The 22,432-nt window shown below is 40.8% G+C and overlaps 1 protein-coding gene across 2 annotated transcripts; it reads right to left on the minus strand.

The window, feature by feature from the left end:
• Positions 1 to 5,603: 5,603 nt before the first annotated feature.
• LOC109903812 (WD repeat-containing protein 20) lies at positions 5,604 to 22,130 on the minus strand. Of its 2 annotated transcripts, XM_020500786.2 has the most exons (4): positions 21,841 to 22,130; positions 9,960 to 10,142; positions 8,465 to 9,775; positions 5,604 to 6,117 (listed from the first exon to the last, which is right to left on the minus strand). In XM_020500786.2, exons 1-4 carry the CDS (start codon positions 22,087 to 22,089, stop codon positions 6,097 to 6,099), a joined length of 1,764 nt encoding a protein of 587 aa, XP_020356375.1. In that variant the 5' UTR covers positions 22,090 to 22,130; the 3' UTR covers positions 5,604 to 6,096. The 2 variants fall into 2 exon arrangements, with proteins under 2 accessions (XP_020356375.1, XP_020356374.1); XM_020500785.2 differs by lacking the exon at positions 5,604 to 6,117 and having other exon boundaries at positions 6,432 to 9,775.
• Between the last annotated feature and the right edge of the window lie 302 nt (positions 22,131 to 22,432).

A 22,432-nucleotide genomic window follows, 5' to 3' on the forward strand; every position in this document is an offset into this window, starting at 1 on the left:
GCAGCGCAGATCTTTGACGAACTGACTTGCTGGAAAGGTGGCATCCTATGACGGTACGACGTTGAAAGTCACTGAACTCTTCAGTAAGGCCAATCTACTGCCAATATTTGTCTATGGAGATTGCATGACTGTGCTCGATTTTATACACCTGTCAGCAACAGGTGTGGCTGAAATAGCTGAAATCCACAAGTTAGGAGTTTCCACATACGTTTGTATATAAAGTGTACATACATTGCCTTCAGAAAGTATTCACACCCCTTTACTTTTACCACATTGTATTGCGTTACAGCCCGAATACAAAAAAAAGAAATGTAGATTTGTCACTGGTACTCCATAATGTCAAAGTGGAATCATGTTTTTTGAAATTTTAACAAATGAATTTTTTTAAATGAAGCTGAAACGTCTTGAGTCAATAAGTAGTCAACTCCTTTGTTGTGGCAAGCCTAAAGAAGTCCAGGACTAAACATTTGCTTAACAAGTCATATAAGTTGCATGGACTCACTGTGTGCAATAATAGTGTTTAACATGTTATTTTTATGTCTCATCTCTGTACCCCACATGTACAATTATCTGTAAGTTCCCTCAGTTGATCAGTGAATTTCATCCACAGATTCAACCACAAAGACCAGGGAGGTTTTCCAATGCCTCGCAAAGAAGGGCACCGATTGGTAGATGGGTAAAAAAAAAAAAAAGCTGACATTTAATATTCCTTTGAGCATGGTGAAGTTACTAATTCCACTTTGAATGGTGCATCAATACACCCAGTCACTAAAGATACAGGCGTTATTCCTAACTCAGTTGCCTGAAAGGAAGATTTTTTTTTTTTTTTATGTGGCAAAACACACTTTTCGTCAAGGAAACAAAGTGTTATGTTTGGGGAAAATCCAATACAACACATACAGTTGAAGTTGGAAGTTTACATACACTTAGGCTGGAGTCATTAAAACTTGTTTTTCAACTACTCCACACATTTCTTGTAAACAAACTAGTTTTGGCAAGTCGGTTAGGACATCTACTTTGTGCATGACACAAGTAAGCTTTCCAACAATTGTTTACAGGCAGATTATTTCACTGTATCACAATTATAGTGGGTCAGAAGTTTACATACACTAAGTTGACTGTGCCTTTTAAGAGCTTGGAAAATTCCAGAAAATCTCATGGCTTTCGAAGCTTCTGATAGGCTAATTGACATAATTTGAATCAATTGGAGGTGTACCTGTGGATGTATTTCAAGGCCTACCTTCAAACTCAGGGCCTCTTTGCTTGACATCATGGGAAAATCAAAAGAAATCAGCCAAGACCTCAGAAAAAAAGTTGTAGACCACAAGTCTGGTTCATTCTTGGGAGCAATTTCCAAAAGCCTGAAGGTACCACGTTCATCTGTACAAATAATAGTACGCAATAATAAACACCATGGGAACACACAGCTGCCCTACCGCTCAGGAAGGAGACGTGTTCGGTCTCCTAGAGATGAACGTACTTTGGTGCGAAAAGTACAAATCAATCCCGGAACAGCAGCAAAGGACCTTGTGACGATGCTGGAGGAAACAGGTACAAAAGTATCTATATCCACATTAAAAACGAGTCCTATATCGACATAACCTGAAAGACCGGTCAGCAAGGAAGAAGCCACTGCTCCAAAACAGCCATAAAAAAGCCAGACTACGGTTTGCAACTGCACATGGGGACAAAGAGAAAATGAGAAATGTCCTCTGGTCTGATGAAACAAAAATAGAACTGTTTGGCCATAATGACCATCATTATGTTTGGAGGAAAAAGGGAGACGCTTGCAAGCCGAAGAACACCATCCCAACCGTGAAGCACAGGGGTGGCAGCATCATATTGTGGGGGTGCTTTGCTGCAGGATGGACTGGTGCACTTTACTAAACAGATGGCATCACGAGGAAGGAAAATTGTGGATATATTGAAGCAACATCTCAAGACATAAGTCAGGAAGTTAAAGATTGGTCACAAATGGCTCTTCCAAATTAACAATGACCCCAAGCATACTTCCAAAATTGTAGCAAAATGGCTTAAGGACAACAAAGTCAAGGTATTGGAGTGGCCACCCAAAAGCCCTGACCTCAATGTGGGCAGCACTGAAAAAGCGTGTGCGAGCAATGAGGCCTACAGACCTGACTCAGTTACACCAACTATGTCAGGAGGAATGGGCCAAAATTCACCCAACTTATTGTGAGAAGCTTGTGGAAGTCTACCCAAAATGTTTGACCAAAGTTAAACAATTTAAAGGCAATGCTACTGAATACTAATTGAGTGTATGTAAACTTCTGACCCACTGGGTAAGTGATGAAATAGATAAAAGCTGAAATAAATCACTCTCTCTACTATTATTCTGACATTTCACATTCTTAAAATAAAGTGGTGATCCTAGCTGACCTAAGACAGGGACTTTTTACTAGGATTAAATGTCAGGAATTGTGAAAAACTGAGTTGAAATGTATATGGCTTCGGTGTAACTTCTGACTTCAACTGTAACTGAGTACCACTCCATATTTTCAAGCATAGTGGTGGCTGCATTATGTTATGGGTATGCTTGTAATCTTTGACTGGGACATTTTTCAGGATAAAAAAAAAACAGAATGAAGCTAAGCACAGGCGAAAACCTGGTTCAGTCTGCTTTCCACCAGACACTGGGAAATATATTTATATTTCAGCAGGACAATAACCTAAAATACAAGGCCAAATATACACTGGAGCTGCTTACCAATGAGTGTCCGAGTCACAGTTTTGACTTAAATCTACGGCAAGACCTTAAAATGGTTGTTTAGCAATGATCAACAACCAATTTCATAGCTTGATGAATTTTGAAAATAATAAAAAGGGCAAATGTTGCAGGTGTGGAAAGCTCACAGCTTTAATCGCCAAACGTGCTTCTACAAAGTACTGACTCACAGGTGTGAGGACTTATGTAAATTATTTTTGTATTTAATTTGCAAACACTTCCACTTTGTCATTATAGGGTATTGTGTGTTGATGAGTGAGAAACAAAAATCTGAGTTCAAGCTGTAACAAAATGTGGAATAAGTCAAGGGGAACCAATACTTTCTGAAGGCACTGTAAATGCAATGCATATTGTATATACAGGTGTCCCAGCACTTACAATAATGTATGGGAACAAGCATAGTGAAAGTGTGTTTCATGTTTATCTTACCTTTGACACAAATGTTAAATCTTTCACCAAGCACTTATAAAATATATCTGCACAAACAAATATCAGTAACAATAGAAGTAATAGAATCATATACTTTTTTTTGAACAAAGAAAAGTGTTAAATGTAAAATGCTAACCACATTAATAAAAAAATACATTCACCCACCATCCGTTCCTTTTCTGGTTAGCATGGCATTAACAATGATTGGTAGTCAAAACAAATAACATGAAAACTTTTAATAGGTGTCACACAGAAAAAGGTCCCATTGTTTTATCTTCAAACCTACTTGTTCCTAGTGGCACATAGAATAGCGTTGCTGATTGCTAAGAGCCTCATAATATTTGTAGTTGACAGCTCCTTTTCTGACTTCTGCACATTTTGTGATTCCTTTTGGTGTTTCCTTCCTGGAGATGAGTGCATTTAATATGTTAAATTTCCTCAAAACACACTACATGACCAAAGGTATGTTGACACCTACTCAAACATCTCATTCCAATATCATAGGCATTAATATGGAGTTGGTCCACCCTTTGCTGCTGTAACAGCCTCCACTTTTCTGGGAAGGATTTCCACTAGATGTTGAAATATTGCTGTGGGGAGCGATTAGGCCTGGCTCGCAGTCGGTGTTCCAATTCATCTCAAAGTTGTTCGATGGGGTTGAGGTCAGGGCTCCGTGCAGGCCAGTCAAGTTCTTCCACACCAATCTTGACAAACCATCTGTATGGACCTTGCTTTGCGCATGGGGAATTGTCTTGCTGAAACAGGAAAGGGCCTTCCCCAAACTGCCACAAAGTTGGAAGCACAGAATCGTCTAGAATGTCATTGTATGCTTGGTGTGTTAAGATTTCCCTTCACTGGACTAAGGGGCCGAGCCCGAACTATGAAAAATAGCCCCAGACCATTATTCCTCATCCACAAAACTTTACACTTGGCACTATGCATTCAGGCAGGTAGCATTCTGCTGGCATCCGCTAAAGCCAGATCTGTCCATCAGACAGCCAGATGGTGAAGCTTGATTCATCACTCCAGAGAATGTATTTCCTCTGCTCCAGAGTCCAATGGCGGCGAGCTTTACACCACTCCAGCCGATGCTTGGCATTGCACATGGAGATCTTAGGCTTGTGTGTGGCTGCTGGGCCATGGAAAACCATTTCATGAAGCTCCCAAAAAACAGTCCTAGTGCTGATGTTGCTTCCAGAGGCAGTTTGTAACTTGGACAGACGATTTTTACACTCTACGCGCGTTCAGAGGTCCCGCTCTGTGAGCTTGTGTGGCAGCTCTAGCAGGGCAGAAATGTTATACACCAGTCAGCAACAGGTGTGGCTGAAATAGCAGGACTCAGTCATTTCTGAAGGGGTGTCCACATACTTTTGTTAATATAGTGTACATCTGGATGTACAAACCTGCAACCTACATATTCAAGGTTTTAATATTAGTATACATTTTTTCTACTTTAGAAATATCCCTAATTCCTTAAATGATCAAACTTCCACTAGTGTAATGATAATAAAGGCCACCCTCAAACCTCTCTGTATTTTGTTCCGTTCTAGTAGTTACAAAACTAATTAAAATCAGTGCAAAGTTCTCAAAGGGGAGTCTACACTGAACAAAAATATAGATATAAAAAATATTTTCAATAAGACTTGACTGAATTACAGTTCATAAAGGAAAATCAGTCAATTGAAAGACATTTTTGCCCTAATCTATGGATTTCATGACTGGCAATACAGATATATTTTATTAATTTTTTTTGTATAGGGGCGTGGATCCGAAAACCAGTCAGTACTGGTGTTACCATTTGCTACTCCTTCACAGAGTTGATCAAGCTGTTGAATGTTGCCCCACTCCTCATCAATGGCTGTGAGAAGTTGCTCGATATTGGCCTGAAATGGAACACGCTGTCGTTCACGAAGATCAAGAGCATACGAAAATAGTCAATGGATGACATGTCTGGTATGAAAGAACTTGGACATTTTCAGCTTCCAGGAATTGTTTGCAGATCCTTGCGGCATGGAGCCGTGCAATATCATGCTGAGGTGATGGCAGCCGAAAAATGGCATCATCACGGTATCTCTGTGGATTCAAATTGCCATAGATGAAATGCAATTGTGTTCGTTGACCGTAGCATAAGCATGCCCATACCCCCACCACGGGGCAAGCTGTTCACAACATTGACATCAGCAAACCGCTCGCCCACACGACACCATACGTTTGCCATCTGCCCGGTACAGTTGAAACCAGGATTGATCAGTGAAGAGCACCGAGCTGTCTGTCTAAACTACTGGCACACAGCTCGGACACCCATGCATATACCACAAGAGGCCTCTTCACAGTCCCCAAGTCCAGAACAGACTATGGGAGACACACAGTACTACATAGAGCCATGACTACATGGAACTCTATTCCACATCAACTGACGCAAGCAGTAAAATTTCATTAAAATGTTTATTATTTTTTTTAATTACCTTATGGAACAGCGGGGACTGTGAAGCAACACAAACATTGGCACATGCATACACACGATAACATAGTGTGTTGTGAAATATGTGAATGTATTGTAATGTTTTTAAAATTGTATAAACTGCCTTAATTTTGCTGGACCCAGGAAGAGTAGCTGCTGCTTTGGCAGCTAATGGGGATCCATAATAAATACTTCTCCAGTGGCCATCAAAAGTGAGCATTTTCCCACTGAAGTCGGTTACGACACCGAACTGCAATCAAGACCCCGGTGAGGACAAGCAGCACGCAAATGAGCTTCCCTGAGTCCGTTTCTGCAGAAATTCTTTGGTTGTGCAAACCCACAGTTTCATCAATCCAGGACGATCAGACGATCCCGCAGGTGAAGAAGCTGGATGTGGTGCTGTGCTGGTGTGGTTACACATGGTCTGCGGTTCTGAGGCCGGTTGGATGCACTGCCAAATTCTCTAAAATGTCGTCGGAGGCAGCTTATGGTAGAAAAATTAACATTCAATTATTTTGCAACAGCTCTGGTGGACATTCCTGCAGTCAGCATGCCAATTGTACACTACCTCAAAACTTGAGATATCTGTGGCATTGTGTGACAAAACTGCACATTTAAAGTGGCCTTTTATTGTCCCCAGCACATGGTGCACCTGTGTAAAGATCATGCAGTTTAATCAGCTTCTTGATATTCCACACCTGTCAGGTGGATGGATTATCTTGGCAAAGAGAAATGCTCACCAACAGGGATGTAAACAAATGTGTGCACAACAGAGAAATAAGCCTTTTGTGCACAAGGAACATTTTACGTTGATCTTTTACTTCAGCTCATGAAACCAACACTTTACATGTTGCGCTTAAATTTTTGTTCAGTAAATTAAAAATACTTGATGAAAGCAAATCCTTAGATACCCACATTCTTGGACTTAAAGGGATAGTTTACACTAATTTCATTTTGGCTCATCTTTTTCTTACCTTGAATGCAGTCTGAGCCTGGACTGACTGCAAAAACCACACCTACGATGACCGAGACCACCTTCTGAACGGAAGACAAGCCACACCAAAATATGTGATAGTGTGTAGGTAGGTCAAGAACATAGTTTGACTTTAGCAACTGTAGTACCCTTTGATAATGCACATATTCCAAATCATAAAGGCTAATGTAGATGAAGGACATGATTTTGGTGTGCAATTTTTAGACAACAGATAGTGGGCACTATGGAACACCTCTGTTTTTGTGTAATTCAACTTTAGCCTGTGACAGCTTGTGGCAGTCACTCCAGGCCCATGGACAACTTGCAAGGTAAGAAACAGGAATGATAAAAGTTGTTGGGTGAACTATCCTTTTAAAACACAAGCATAATATGAATGGTTTCATCAACTAAGCCAAGCTCGAAGTCCAGAAAAACAGCCTAACGTATATGAGCGAGAGAAGACAAATTATAAAAAAATATTTTAAAAAATTCCAGAAAAGGACAGAGCCACTGTCCAAAACTAGCTAGTGGATGACGCAGTGAATGTAATGCATTCATATATAACGCTGTTTGGTAAATAAACAGGTCCTTTCATAAAGAATCTGAGAGTGTTGTGGGTGAGCGTAAAGATGACTTGCTTATTTATGCTGCGGTGCCCTGTGTGATGGTAATGCTCCAATATGTTTGTTTTAATATGGAGCCGATGCATACAAATACACTCAATTGGGATCAATGTCTTCTTTCCACTGATAAGGAGGGCTACCTAAGGGCACTTACTTATCCACCAGGTGACTTGATTGTACTTGACATACGAGATTCTTACCATTATTGATTTCTTAGAAAATGTATTGGCTTTGCATGGGGTGGCAGATGAACACAAACCACTCCCCTACTGATTTATTTGGAAAGTGAAGCTAGAATGTTTCATTTGGCTCTATACTCCAGCATTTTGGATTTGAGATCAAATGTTTTATATGAGGCTACAGTACAGCATGTCACATTTTATTTGAGGGTATTTTCATATTTGTTTTTACCATTTAGAAATGAATATGAATCATGAATAATGATGAGTGATTAAGTTAGATGCAAAGATCATGCCCCAAAAACATGCTCACCTGTCACCATTACCAATAACAGGAGAGGTTAGCATTTTTTGGGGGGGGGGGGGAATGACATTTATGCCTCCAACTTTCTCACTCATCATTATTCACAATATATTCATGATTATCCACATTAATGTAGAAGTATTCTTATTTAAAATAAAACTGACAAAATGACTACACATTATTTACCATTCATTTCTATTAGGCAAGCAAAATCCAAAACAAACTACAAATGCATCCAACAGGTTTGTAGAGTCACAAGCTTGATGGAGTCATTGAGTGCTAGAAATATGTGACCAACTACTATACTTTTGACAAAGTTTAATACACTAAGTGAATATGTCCAAATACTTGACACCTTAAAAGTTGGGTGACTAGATACATAAATGCTTTAATTTCTAAATGGTAAAATAGATATGCATGAAAACACCCTCAAATAAAAAGGTGACATTCTGTACTGTAGCTTCATATAAAACATTTGATCTCAAATAAAAAATGCTGAGTATAGAGCCAAATTAAACATTTTAGATTCACTGTCCAAATAAATATGTAGGGAAGTGTACATAGAGAGTTTGAGATGTAACATACTGCAAGTGCAAGAGATTCCCATACTCATCTACAGTAGGTAATGTTGTCACAACGCTGTCTAAAATGTCCACAATAATACTAACTTTTCTAAATGGATCCTTGCATTTTAGACTACAAAGAAATGCACAGGAATTTAGCAGAACTTAATTTCTATTCAAAGAACTTACCACTTTGCCAGGCCTTGCCCATGTGCAAATAAATCCCTCCTGACAAGCTGTCACTATACAGTCTTCAAGAAATATTAAGACAGTCAGTCTCTCATGTGCTATTTTTTTACAGATGAGGGGCTCTAGTAAGGGTATGTCTTCCATGCGGGGACAGAGCAGCGTACCCAGTGTCTTTGCAGGGTCTGTTTTGGTTTTGGTGAGCATGTTGAGCTTGTCACTACTCTTGCTGCTAATGTGGCCCATACTGTGGTTCCATTTGTGGTCCTTCTCGTGGTGCCGCTCTTTGCGATCGTGAATGGAGAGTGTGGCAAACTTGCTTACGCCTGCGGCGATAGTGTTGTCCATGACGCTACTCTTGCTGTTGGCGGTCATAGCTGCAGAGTGCGGTAAGCTGTTGGAGCGTGGCAGGGGAGTAGGGGGGGGGTTACCAGGGGTGTTGGTGCCGTTAGTGCTAGGGTTAATAGTCTCTATGCCACCACCTACCCCGCCTCCCACAGCCACGTCCCCTCCCGCCGGGGGGCTGGTAGCATTCATCACATTGGTGTGCGTTCTTGTCCGGGAAAGTGGGAGGTGGGGGAAAAGGATATCTTCTGTGAGGTCCCACAAGCAGAGTTGAGTGTCCTGGCCCACTGAACCAAACCTGTATGTGACCTGTACCGGCCGACTGTCCGTGGAGTTGCGCTTAGAGAGTCGGGACTGCGAGCTGTTGGCCCGGTCGCGACCGAAGTGGATCTGGTCCTGGAAGTCCTCGTCACTGCCGCTGAACTCCATAGGGTCCGCATCCTCCACACTGGTTGTGTAATGGTCAAACGCCACCACACTCACCCACGACTTGTGTCCGTGACCGCGTGCAATAACCCGGCAGTCCACAAATGACCACACAGTCACCAGATCATCCTCGCCCCCCGTGACAATGTACTTTCCGTCTGGACTCCAGCACACACACAGCAGACCCCCAAAGTAGCTTTTCATGGTCCCGTGCAGCTCCACCGCATCAAAGTTGAAGACCCGAAGGAAGCCGTCCTGGCTCACGCACGCCAGGAACTTTCCGTCAGGTGAGAAAGAAAACTCGTTAAGGGCTCCCTCGCCCACCGTCCATTTGAGCAAGGGGTTGCGCGTGGACTTGCTCTTACAAGTGTGCACTGAGTAGTTCTCACCCTGTTTGAGCAACAGGTAGTGAGGTGCCGTGGTGCCACACGTGTGCTCCATGTTGTACAAGTACATGTTTCCACTGGAATGAGTGACTAGGAACAGACTCTCCGAGCCTGGCACCCATTTTACACAAGTTACTCTGGATTTGTCTATTAGTCTCTGGGGAAAGCGGTTTGGGATAGAAAGTGAGGAGGGAGAGAAGGCACAAATGTTACATTTCAATTGTAAGCAACAATGGCATTCATTGCGTTATATGTCAAAAACATAACATTTGAGGCTAGTTCCAATGTAATTTCCACCTCGACTTTTTTTTCTTTCTTTTTTACTTTCCGTCCCGACTTACTTCCTCATTGAAGAGCTTGCTGGTCTCCTTCTTGATTGGGTCGATGAGCTGCACTTGGCCAGCCGAGAAGCCCACCAACAGGGAGACGCTCTCCGCCGTGGCCGTGAGGTGGTTGAAGTCGTGACATGTGGGCTGTGTTCCTTTGTATATCCTCTTGTCGATAGGTTTGCTCAGATCAGCAGCCTGAAAGATAAGCATACAAGATAAGTGAGTTAATTGAAAAAAAAGGGGGCTATCCCTAAGTTTTCGCCTAAAATTACATACTAAATCTAAATGCCTGTAGCTCAGGCCCTGGAGCAAGGATATGCATATTCTTGGTACCATTTGAAAGGAAACACTTTGAAGTTTGTGGAAATGTGAATTGAATGTAGGAGAACACAATAGATCTGGTAGACGAAAATACAAAGAAAAAAACAACCAGCTTTTTTCTACAAAGAAAAAAAACAACCAGCTTTTTTCTACAAAGAAAAAAACAACCAGCTTTTTTCTACCACCATCTCTGAAATGCAAGAGAAAGGTCCCAGTGCTAGACGTCACTCTGGTTGTAATTCCGATAGTGTCCACAAGATGGCAGAATATCATCAAAACTTTATACTTGGACTTTGATTGAACTTTTCCAGTATTAGTAGACATATTATAAGTTTAACATTTGCAAAACAATCCGTTTTCATAACTCTGAATATCCTGTCGCACAATGTTAGCAGAAACATTTTACGGCAGATACAGGGTTCCCGGATACTCCCATAAAGCCCATAAAGTCCACCCTGATTGGTGCTTATTTGACAAAGTTAGAGTCGTTCAAGTGAAGACCACTCAGTGTGCCATGAAGGCGTCGCACTCTGACCAAATATGGTGTTGTTAGGCTATACTACACCACTAATGATATAATGAATTCTGGTTACGTTCTAGGATCTCTGAGGAATACTTACGAATGTGATTTGACTAGTTGAAACAACATTTAGAGTTAGATTTTCACAGATTCCTTTCTTTGCAAATTGAATGAGTGGAAATACAAAATCGATCGTGCATGCTATATGGACCTATTTAGGATATGAAAATTGATTTTATCTAACAAAATGACACTTCATGTTATGTCTGGGACCCTTTGGATAATACACCAGAGCAAGATTTCAGAATGTAAGTACACATTTCACCTTCAGAGGTGAATTTATCAAACCTATCGCGGTGAAAAGTGTTTTGTTAGGAGCTCTCAAACAATAGCATGGCATTTTTTCACAGTAATAGCTACTGTAAATTGGACAGTGCAGTTAAATTAACAAGAATTTAAGCTTTCAGCCGATATAAGACACTTATATGTACCGACATTTGTTGTTTCTCTAAAATCGGCGAAAATCAAGGCACTGTAAACTGTATGATTTACAACTGTCCCGTTGTGCCGATCCCTAAGAAGTTAGCATATCCTCTTGTCAATAGGTTTGCTCAGGTCAGCAGCCTGAAAGATAAGCACACAAGAAAAGTGAGTTAACTTCTTATGGATGAGGGGCAGTATTGAGTAGCTTGGATGAATAAGGTGCCCAGAGTAAACTGCCTGCTACTCAGGCCCAGAAGCTAAGATATGCATATTATTAGTAGATTTGGACAGAAAACACTCTGGAGTTTCTAAAACTGTTTGAATGATGTCTGGGTATAACATAACTCATATGGCAGGCAAAAATCCAACCAGGAAGTGGGAAATCTGAGGTTTGTAGGTTAAGTCTTTGCCTATCCAATATACAGTGGAAATTTGGTCCGATTGAACTTCCTAAGGCTTCCACTAGATGTCAGTCTTTAGAACCTTGTTTCAGGCTTCTACTGTGAGAATAAGAATTGTTTCAATCAGGTGTCTAGCAGAATGCTATGAGCTCAGTCAGGCGTGCGCCCGTGAGAGCGACCTGTGTTCCATTGCATTTCGAAACATTATTGAAGATTTATGTTAAAAACATCCTAAAGATTGATTCTATACATCGTTTGACATGTTTCTACGAACTGTAATAACTTTTTTGACTGTCTGGACTAAGTGTGCCTGCGCCTCATGAATTTGGATTTGTGAACTAAACGCGCAAACAAAAAGGAGGTATTTGGACATAAATGGACTTTATCGAACAAAACAAACATTTATTGTGGAACTGGGATTCCTGGGAGTGTATTCTGATGAAGATCATCAAAAAGGTAGTGAATATTTATAATGCTATTTCTGACTTCTGTTGACTCCACAACATGGTGGGTATCTGTATGGCTTGTTTTGGTCTCAGAGCTGTACTCAGATTATTGCATGGTGTGCTTTTTCTGTAAAGCTTTTTTGAAATCTAACACAGCGGTTGATTTAATGAGAAGTATATCTTTAAATCCATGTATAACAGTTGTATTTTCATCAACATTTATGATGAGTATTTCTATAAATTGATGTGGCTCTAGGCCTCCCGGGTGGCACAGTGGTTAAGGGCGCTGTACTGCAGCGCCAGCTGTGCCACCAGAGACTGGGTTCGCGCCCAGGCTCTGTCGTAGCCGGCCGCGACGTCTGTGGGGCGACGCACAATTGGCCTAGCGTCGTCCGGGTTAGGGAGGGTTTGGCCGGTAGGGAAATCCTTGTCTCATCGCGCACCAACGAATCCTGTGGCGGGCCGGGCACAGTGAACGCTAACCAAGGTTGCCAGGTGCACGGTGTTTCCTCCGACACATTGGTGCGGCTGGCTTCCGGGTTGGATCGCGCTGTGTTAAGAAGCAGTGTGGCTTGGATGGGCTGTGTATCGGACGCATGACTTTCAACCTTCGTCTCTCCCGAGCCCGTACGGGAATTGTAGCGATGAGACAAGATAGTAGCTACTAAACAATTGGATACCATGAAATTGGGGAGAAAAAGGGGTAAAAATAAATAAATAATTGATGTGGCTCTCTGCAAAATCATTTGGAAGCATTACTGAACATAACACGCAATGTAAACTGAAATTTTGGGATATAAATATGGACTTTATCTAACAAAACGTACATGTATTGTGTAATATGAAGTCCTATGAGTGTCATCTGATGAAGATCAAAGGTTAGCGATTCATTTTCTCTTTTTCTGCTTTTTGTGACTCCTCTCTTTGGCTGGAAAAATGGCTGTGTTTTTCTGTGACTAGGTGCTGAGCTAACATAATCGCATGGTATGCTTTCGTCGTAAAGCCTTTTTGAAAATCGGACACTATGGTGGGATTAACAACAAGTTTATCTTTAAAATTGTGAATTTTAATTGTGAGATTTGTTTGAATTTGGCGCCCTGCAACTGGCTGTTGTCAAATCGATCCCGTTAACGGGATTTCATTCATAAGAAGTTTTAAGATTGGAGCAGTAACCTTTTCAATGTTGCATGTTTTCGGCTCTTGACCAACGGCGGCATGCAAAAGCAATGAAAGACATGAGTAGTGCGCTCATAAAGCCACCAAATTCTTCGAACATAACAGCAAACAAAAGCTTTTTTCAAACGGTCTTTGAAGTTGATAGGTTTTAATGAGCATTACAGTATAATCGAGTCTTAAAATCAGAGGGCATCAAAGACTGATATTAGGCCTACGTGACAATAAACAGTGTCACAGGGGGATTGCTGCTGTTGAGTGTTATGAACAAGAGTTCTATCCAGAAGCCCTGCAGGAAAAGTGAACTCAAAATAGGGTTACAGTAACAAGACTTACAATCAGATGACTTTGACGCATCCAAACGCCAATTTTTTTTGTCATATTGAGACAATCAGACCAGGGAATGCAACTCTATGAGTATTTCTATAAATTGATGTGGCTCTAGGCCTCCCGGGTGGCACAGTGGTTAAGGGCGCTGTACTGCAGCGCCAGCTGTGCCACCAGAGACTGGGTTCGCGCCCAGGCTCTGTCGTAGCCGGCCGCGACGTCTGTGGGGCGACGCACAATTGGCCTAGCGTCGTCCGGGTTAGGGAGGGTTTGGCCGGTAGGGAAATCCTTGTCTCATCGCGCACCAACGAATCCTGTGGCGGGCCGGGCACAGTGAACGCTAACCAAGGTTGCCAGGTGCACGGTGTTTCCTCCGACACATTGGTGCGGCTGGCTTCCGGGTTGGATCGCGCTGTGTTAAGAAGCAGTGTGGCTTGGATGGGCTGTGTATCGGACGCATGACTTTCAACCTTCGTCTCTCCCGAGCCCGTACGGGAATTGTAGCGATGAGACAAGATAGTAGCTACTAAACAATTGGATACCATGAAATTGGGGAGAAAAAGGGGTAAAAATAAATAAATAATTGATGTGGCTCTCTGCAAAATCATTTGGAAGCATTACTGAACATAACACGCAATGTAAACTGAAATTTTGGGATATAAATATGGACTTTATCTAACAAAACGTACATGTATTGTGTAATATGAAGTCCTATGAGTGTCATCTGATGAAGATCAAAGGTTAGCGATTCATTTTCTCTTTTTCTGCTTTTTGTGACTCCTCTCTTTGGCTGGAAAAATGGCTGTGTTTTTCTGTGACTAGGTGCTGAGCTAACATAATCGCATGGTATGCTTTCGTCGTAAAGCCTTTTTGAAAATCGGACACTATGGTGGGATTAACAACAAGTTTATCTTTAAAATTGTGAATTTTAATTGTGAGATTTGTTTGAATTTGGCGCCCTGCAACTGGCTGTTGTCAAATCGATCCCGTTAACGGGATTTCATTCATAAGAAGTTTTAAGATTGGAGCAGTAACCTTTTCAATGTTGCATGTTTTCGGCTCTTGACCAACGGCGGCATGCAAAAGCAATGAAAGACATGAGTAGTGCGCTCATAAAGCCACCAAATTCTTCGAACATAACAGCAAACAAAAGCTTTTTTCAAACGGTCTTTGAAGTTGATAGGTTTTAATGAGCATTACAGTATAATCGAGTCTTAAAATCAGAGGGCATCAAAGACTGATATTAGGCCTACGTGACAATAAACAGTGTCACAGGGGGATTGCTGCTGTTGAGTGTTATGAACAAGAGTTCTATCCAGAAGCCCTGCAGGAAAAGTGAACTCAAAATAGGGTTACAGTAACAAGACTTACAATCAGATGACTTTGACGCATCCAAACGCCAATTTTTTTTGTCATATTGAGACAATCAGACCAGGGAATGCAACTCTAGCCTCTTAGGTTTGTGTTGACTAACAAGCACTACAACAGTCACACTAGTTAATGGTTCACTCCATCGACAGAGTGGAAAGATTTGAAGTGGTTAGAAGGCCATTTCTCATGTTTCCAGTCTGCTCAGCTGTTGTGGCATAGGCCTATTCCAACCATAGGCATATAGTATATCTTAGTGTGTTAATGTCAGAAAAGTACAACCTTTGGTAGTTATGCACCTTAAGGGTCTGAGTGAATAATGTAGATGTTTAGATCTGCAAAAATCGCTGAAGTTGGAGACTTTTATCTCCCTCACCAACTTCAAACATCAGCTATCTGAGCAGCTAACCGATCGCTGCAGCTGTACATAGTCTATTGGTAAATAGCCCACCCTTTTCACCTACCTCATCCCCATACTGTTTTTATTTATTTACTTTTCTGCTCTTCTGCACACCAATATCTCTACCTGTACATGACCATCTGATCTTTTATCACTCCAGTGTTAATCTGCAAAATTGTAATTATTTGCCTACCTCCTCATGCCTTTTGCACACATTGTATATAGACCCCCCCTTTGTTTTCTACTGTGTTATTGACTTGTTAATTGTTTACTCCATGTGTAACTCTTTGTTGTATGCTCACACTGCTATGCTTTATCTTGGCCAGGTCGCAGTTGCAAATGAGAACTTGTTCTCAACTAGCCTACCTGGTTAAATAAAGGTGAAATAAAAAATAAATAAAAAAAAGATCTGTTTACACACATGAAAGAAATGACTACAGATTTTTTTTGCTATGCCACACTGAGGAAATAAGGATCAAGCACCTGTAGCCCTGCATTATCAACCTGTCATGTCCACAACTACAGAGTGACACTAAGATGCCTCTCTCTGAAAGAACTTCCTACTTGACCATCAGTGTAACCACACTGACACAAAGTCAATGCAAAACCTTGCCAAGTAGCTTAACTCCATGAATCAAAGGTTTTTATGACCCGCCGACTCGTTACTGAAATGCTTAAATGTAAAAATTGGTGGTTGTATTTGATTAACGTTTTATTAAAAAAGTATGGATTTCAGCAAACAAATAAAGGCACGCAACAGAAGGAAAACATACAGTGGGGCAAAAAAGTATTTAGTCAGCCACCAATTGTGCAAGTTCTCCCACTTAAAAATATGAGAGGCCTGTAATTTTCATCACTTCAACTATGAAAGAAAAAATGAGAAAAAAATCCAGAAAATCACATTGTAGGATTTTTTATGAATTTATTTGGTGGAAATAAGTTTTGGTCACCTGCAAACAAGCAAGATTTCTGGCTCTTACAGACCTGTAACTTCTTTAAGAAGCTCCTCTGTCCTCCACTCATTACCTGTATTAATGGCACCTGTTTGAACTTATTATCAGTATGAAAGACACCTGTCCACAACCTCAAACAGTCACAATCCAAACTCCACTATGGCCAAGACCAAAGAGCTGTCAAAGGACACCAGAAACAAAATTGTAGACTGCACCAGGCTGCACCAGTAAGCAGCTTGGTTTGAAGAAATCAACTGTGGGAGCAATTATTAGGAAATGGAAGACATACAAGACCACTGATAATCTCCCTCGATCTGGGGCTCCACGCAAGATCTCACCCTGTGGGGTCAAAATTATCACAAGAACAGTGAGCAAAAATCCCAGAACCACACGGGGGGACCTAGTGAATGGCCTGCAGAGAGCTGGGACCAAAGTAACAAAGCCTACCATCAGTAACACACTACGCCACCAGGGACTCAAATCCTGCAGTGCCAGACGTGTCCCCCTGCTTAAGCCAGTACATGTCCAGGCCAGTCTGAAGTTTGCTAGAGAGCATTTGGATGATCCAGAAGAAGATTGGGAGAATGTCATATGGTCAGATGAAACCAAAATATAACTTTTTGGTAAAAACTCAACTCGTCGTGTTTGGAGGACAAAGAATACTGAGTTGCATCCAAAGAACACCATACCTACTGTGAAGCATGGGGGTGGAAACATCATGCTTTGGGGCTGTTTTTCTGCAAAGGGACCAGGACGACTGATCCGTGTAAAGGAAAGAATGAATGGGGCCATGTATCGTGAGATTTTGAGTGAAAACCTCCTTCCATCAGCAAGGGCATTGAAGATGAAACGTGGCTGGGTCTTTCAGCATGACAATGATCCCAAACACACTACCCGGGAAATGAAGGAGTGGCTTCGTAAGAAGCATTTCAAGGTCCTGGAGTGGCCTAGCCAGTCTCCAGATCTCTACCCCATAGAAAATCTTTGGAGGGAGTTGAAAGTCCGTGTTGCCCAGCAACAGCCCCAAAACATCACTGCTCTAGAGGAGATCTGCATGGAGGAATGGGCCAAAATACCAGCAAGTGTGTGAAAACCTTGTGAAGACTTACAGAAAACATTTGACCTCTGTCATTGCCAACAAAGGGTATATAACAAAGTATTGGGATACACTTTTGTTATTGACCAAATACTTAATTTTCCACCACAATTTGCAAATAAATTACTTTTAAATCCCACAATGTGATTTTATGGATTTTTTTCTCCTAATTTTGTCTGTCATAGTTGAAGTGTACCTATGATGAAAATTACAGGCCTCTCATCTTTTTAAGTGGGAGAACTTGCACAATTGGTGGCTGACTAAATACTTTTTTGCCCCGCTGTAGGTACACGTAAGGGTTTATGGATTAACGTTTTTAAATTATAGCGACTCGAATGAGTTGGGGATCATTTAAAAAAACTCTTAATCAACGCTTAATTTCATGGAGAAATTGAGGTAACAATGCAAAACCATGCACTGGAAATTCAGAGGTAAAGTTGGTTTTATATTCACACATTTGGACTAGAGGTCGACCGATTATGATTTTTCAATGCCGATACTGATTATTGGAGGACCAAAAAAGCTGATACCTATTAATCTGCCAATTTTCTTATTTACTTATTTGTAATAATGACAATTACAACAATACTGAATGAACAATGAACAATTGTTTTACCTTAATATAATACATCAATAAAATAAATGTTGCCTCAAAATAAATGACATGTTCAATTTGGTTTAAATAATACAAAAACAAAGTGTTGGAGAAGAAAGTAAAAGTGCAATATGTGCCATGTAAGAAAGCTAACGTTTAAGTTCCTTGCTCAGAACATGAGAACATATGAAAGCTGGTGGTTCCTTTTAACATGAGTCTTCAATATTCCCATGTAAGAAGTTTTTAGGTTGTAGTTATTATAGGACTATTTCTCTCTATACCATTTGTATTTCATATACCTTTGACTATCCCTTCACCAATTTCACAAATGCTACTACTTCAAATGCTACTTTCCCTGCCACAGTGGACAATTATACAAATGTGACTTTCATTTCATTCTTATAGGCACTTTAGTACTGCCAGTATAACAGTATAGCTTCCGTCCCTCTCCTCGCCCCTACCTGGGCTCGACCCAGGAACACATCGACAACAGCCACCCTCGAAGCATTGTTACCCATCGCTCCACAAAAGCTGCGAAATATGGAACCGTTTCGTATTTTATTTAACGGGTGGCACCCATAAGTCTAAATATTCCTGTTACATTGCACAACCTTCAATGTAATGTCATAATTATGTCAAATTCTGGAAAATTTGTTCGCAACAAGCCAGGCGGCCCAAACTGTTGCATATACCCTGACTCTGAATGCAATGAACGCAAGAGAAGTGACAATTTCCCTAGTTGAATATTGCCTGCTAAGCTGGTTCTCTTTTAACTAAATATGCAGGTTTAAAAATATATACTTCTGTGTATTGATTTTAAGAAAAGCATTGATGTTTATGGTAAGGTACATTCGTGCAACGATTGTGATTTTTTCGCAAACGTGCTTCTGTTAAATCATCCCGTTTGGCGAAGATGGCTTGTCTTTGTTAGGAAGAAATAGTCTTCACACAGTTCGCAACGAGCCAGGCAGCCCAAACTGCTGCATATACCCTGAGTCTGTTGCACAGAACGCAAGAGAAGTGACACAATTTCCCTAGTTAAAAGAAATTCATGTTAGCAGGCAATATTAACAAAATATGCAGGTTTAAAAATATATACTTGTGTATTGATTTTAAGAAAGGCGTTGATGTTTATGGTTAGATACACATTGGTGCAACGACGGTGCTTTTTTTGCGAATGCGCTTGTTAAATCATCACCCGTTTGGCAAAGTAGGCTATGATTCAATGATAAATTAACAGGCACCGCATCGATTATATGCAACGCAGGACAAGCTAGATAAACTAGTAATATCATTAACCATGTGTACTTAACTAGTGATTATGTTAAGATCGATTGTTTTTTATAAGATAAATTTAATGCTAGCTAGCACCTTACCTTGGCTCCTTGCTGCACTCGCATAACAGGTAGTCAGCCTGCCACGCAGTCTCCTCGTGGAGTGCGGTGTAATCGGCCATGATTGGTGTCCAAAATTGCCGATTTTAATTAGGGGCGATTTCAAGTTTTCATAACATCGGCCATTCCGATTAATCGGCTGACCTCTAATTCGGACATTCAAGCCAAAAGCATTTTAAAATGATAAAATTACTAACAAATGAATTGATCGTCACAGAAACATAAAAATAGATATGGTTTATTCTATAAATGTCTAGCATACTTTTAAAACCTTTGTTTTGAATTTTAAAAATCCAGTTTTGATTTGATGAAAATACATATCTTTAAAATGCAATTTAAAGCTGTAGAAATCAATAACTAATTCACTGTTTGTCACAGAAACATCAAACTAGGTATGATTTATTCGATAAATGGCTAGCATACTTTTACAACCTTTGTTTTGAGGAAACATTAGTTTTCACTTGATAGAGGTAGAGTCCATCTAGAGGCATGTAGAGGTAGAGTCCATCATGATCGAGGCATGTAGTCCATCTAGAGGTTGTGTGGTCAAAGTTCTAACGAGTCTGTTATACCCTATTAGAAGGGGCCTGGCATAAAATTCTGCATCTTCAGTCATATTAAATTACCATTAAATTACCATTAACAACTACGGGATGAAGGCGTCAGGACTGACTAACAAAGAAGAAGATAGGTGGATGGATCAAGAAGACCAAGTCAGCCGAGAGGATCAACAATGGGCATTCCACGGTGGAGATAAGGAAAACTAAGTGTGAACCATAACATACACTACCGTTCAAAAGTTTGGGGTCACTTAGAAATGTCTTTGTTTTTGAAATAAAAGCTTCTTTTTTTTGTCCATTAAAATAACATCAAATTGAACAGAAATACATTGTAGACATTGTTAATGTTGTAAATTACTATTGTAGCTGGAAACAGCTGATTTTCTTTTTAATAGAATATCTACAAAGGCGTGCAGAGGCCCATTTATCAGCAACCATCACTCCTGTGTTCCAATGGCAAGTTGTGTTAGCTAATCCAAGTTTATAATTTTAAAGGGCTAATTGATCATTAGAAAACCTTTTGTAATTATGTTAGCACAGCTGAGAACTGTGTTCTGATTAAAGAAGCAATAAAACTGGCCTTCTTTAGACTAGTTCAGTATCTGGAGCATCAGCATTTGTGGATTCGATTACAGGCTCAAAATGGCCAGAAACAAAGAACCTTCTTCTGAAACTCGTCAGTCTATTCTTGTTCTGAGATATGAAGGCTATTCCATGCGAGAAATTGCCAAGAAACTGAAGATCTCATACAACGCTGTGTTCAACGCTCCCTTTACAGAACAGCGCAAACTGGTTCTAACCAGAATAGAAAGTGGGAGGCCACGTTGCACAACTGAGCAAGAGGACATGTACATTTCAGTGTTTAGTTTGAGAAACAGACACCTTAAAAAGTCCTCAACTGGTAGCTTCATTAAATAGTAGAGGTGACTCCGGGATGCTGGCATTCTAGGCATAGTTGCAAAGAGTAAGCCATATCTCAGACTGGCCAATAAAAATAAAATATTAAGATGGGCAAAATAACACAGAGACTGGAGGGGAACTCTGCCTAGAAGGCCAGCATCCCAGAGTCACCTCTTCACTGTTGACTTTGAGATTGGTGTTTTGCGGGTATTACTTATTGAAGCTGCCAGTTGATGACTTGTGAAGTGTATGTTTTTCAAACTAGACACTCAAACGTACTTGTCCTCTTGCTCAGTTTCCATTCTGGTTAGTGCCGGTTTGTGCTGTCCTGTTAAGGGAGTAGTACACAGCATTGTACGAGATCTTCAGTTTCTTGGCAATTTCTCACATGGAATAGCTTTCATTTCTCAGAACAAGAATTGACTGATGAGTGGTATGTGGTCAGTCATAGAACATCCTTATATACATGTGAATTTGAAAGTTATTGTGAAAATTAATTCTCAACAATACCTTGTTGACTCCATCATTGTTGTGAAAGGAGTTATTTCGTGTAGGTAACTTTACACCTCAATACTTTGCGTAGCCTAGCTAGCTCGCCTAGGTCACAACAGAAGCAGAGCATCCGTGTACTGTAGCTACGTCATGACCCAAGCAATTAAATATAAGTACAGTGGAGGTCACATTAATTGCCAATATTGGGATTCTTGTCAAATGTCCAGCATGGTCCGTAGATAGCTGTTACCGGTTAACTGACTGTCAGATTAGAGTTAGTTTGCTGGCTAGCTCGCGGTGCTTAACGTTACCACAACACTTACTTAGACTGGTGGTGCTAGCTAGGACACAGTAACGTTACTGTGCATTTGTCATACACCAGGCAAACTGGACAACACTGACCTGTTGTCATCAATTAAGACATAAAAATTATAAATAAAACTGTTAGCATAATGTTTAGCTACCTTTCTAACGCCTTTGTAGATGTAGAAGTACAGCTCCCGGCCCACATTGAAACATATTCGGTCGCCGTTGCCAGACTGGTCATTGACGTTGACAAATGAAACTTTGACAGGGTTCGAACCCTGGGAATTGAAAGGCACCCTATTGGGGCGGCTATATTCGGAATGAGTGAGGAGTTTATAGACGCCTTCCCGTGTAGTGAATTGAGTTTTAATTTCGTTATTCTCCTTCCCTCCTCCCTCCGCCGCCATCTTTGAATTACATTCATCCTTCCTCGAGTCCGGATTTTACACATGGAACGTGCGCATGCCCGTTCATAGGTAAAAGTAGTGTCGACTCGCGCAAGTAGACCGATTCGAATGTAGGACAGGAGAAGACGAAACCACCTCAAAAACGTGATACGTTCTAACACTGGCAGCCCACATATTTCCCACCTTGGTAAAATACACCTTCTTCGGTGGAGTTTAACGGCTGTTGGCATCCAATATGTTGTATTATCGCCCTAATTGAAATATAGTATACATCCATTACACTTTGTGATACAACATGTGAAAAGGGGAAACGGGAAAATAAAAAATGAAATATATTTTGACA

The sequence above is a fragment of the Oncorhynchus kisutch genome, linkage group LG14, assembly GCF_002021735.2.
Source record: "Oncorhynchus kisutch isolate 150728-3 linkage group LG14, Okis_V2, whole genome shotgun sequence".
Lineage (NCBI taxonomy): Eukaryota > Metazoa > Chordata > Actinopteri > Salmoniformes > Salmonidae > Oncorhynchus > Oncorhynchus kisutch.

Excerpts from the sequence above, each read along its gene's own strand:
- LOC109903812 (XM_020500785.2), bottom strand. The coding sequence starts at position 22,089 with ATGGCGGCGGAGGGAGGAGGGAAGGAGAATAACGAAATTAAAACTCAA. Across the intron at positions 10,143-21,840 it reads TCTACAAAGGCGTTAGAAAG|GCTGCTGATCTGAGCAAACC; the intron begins GTAGCTAAACAT and ends CTTATCTTTCAG. Across the intron at positions 9,776-9,959 it reads GCAAGCTCTTCAATGAGGAA|AGACTAATAGACAAATCCAG; the intron begins GTAAGTCGGGAC and ends CGCTTTCCCCAG.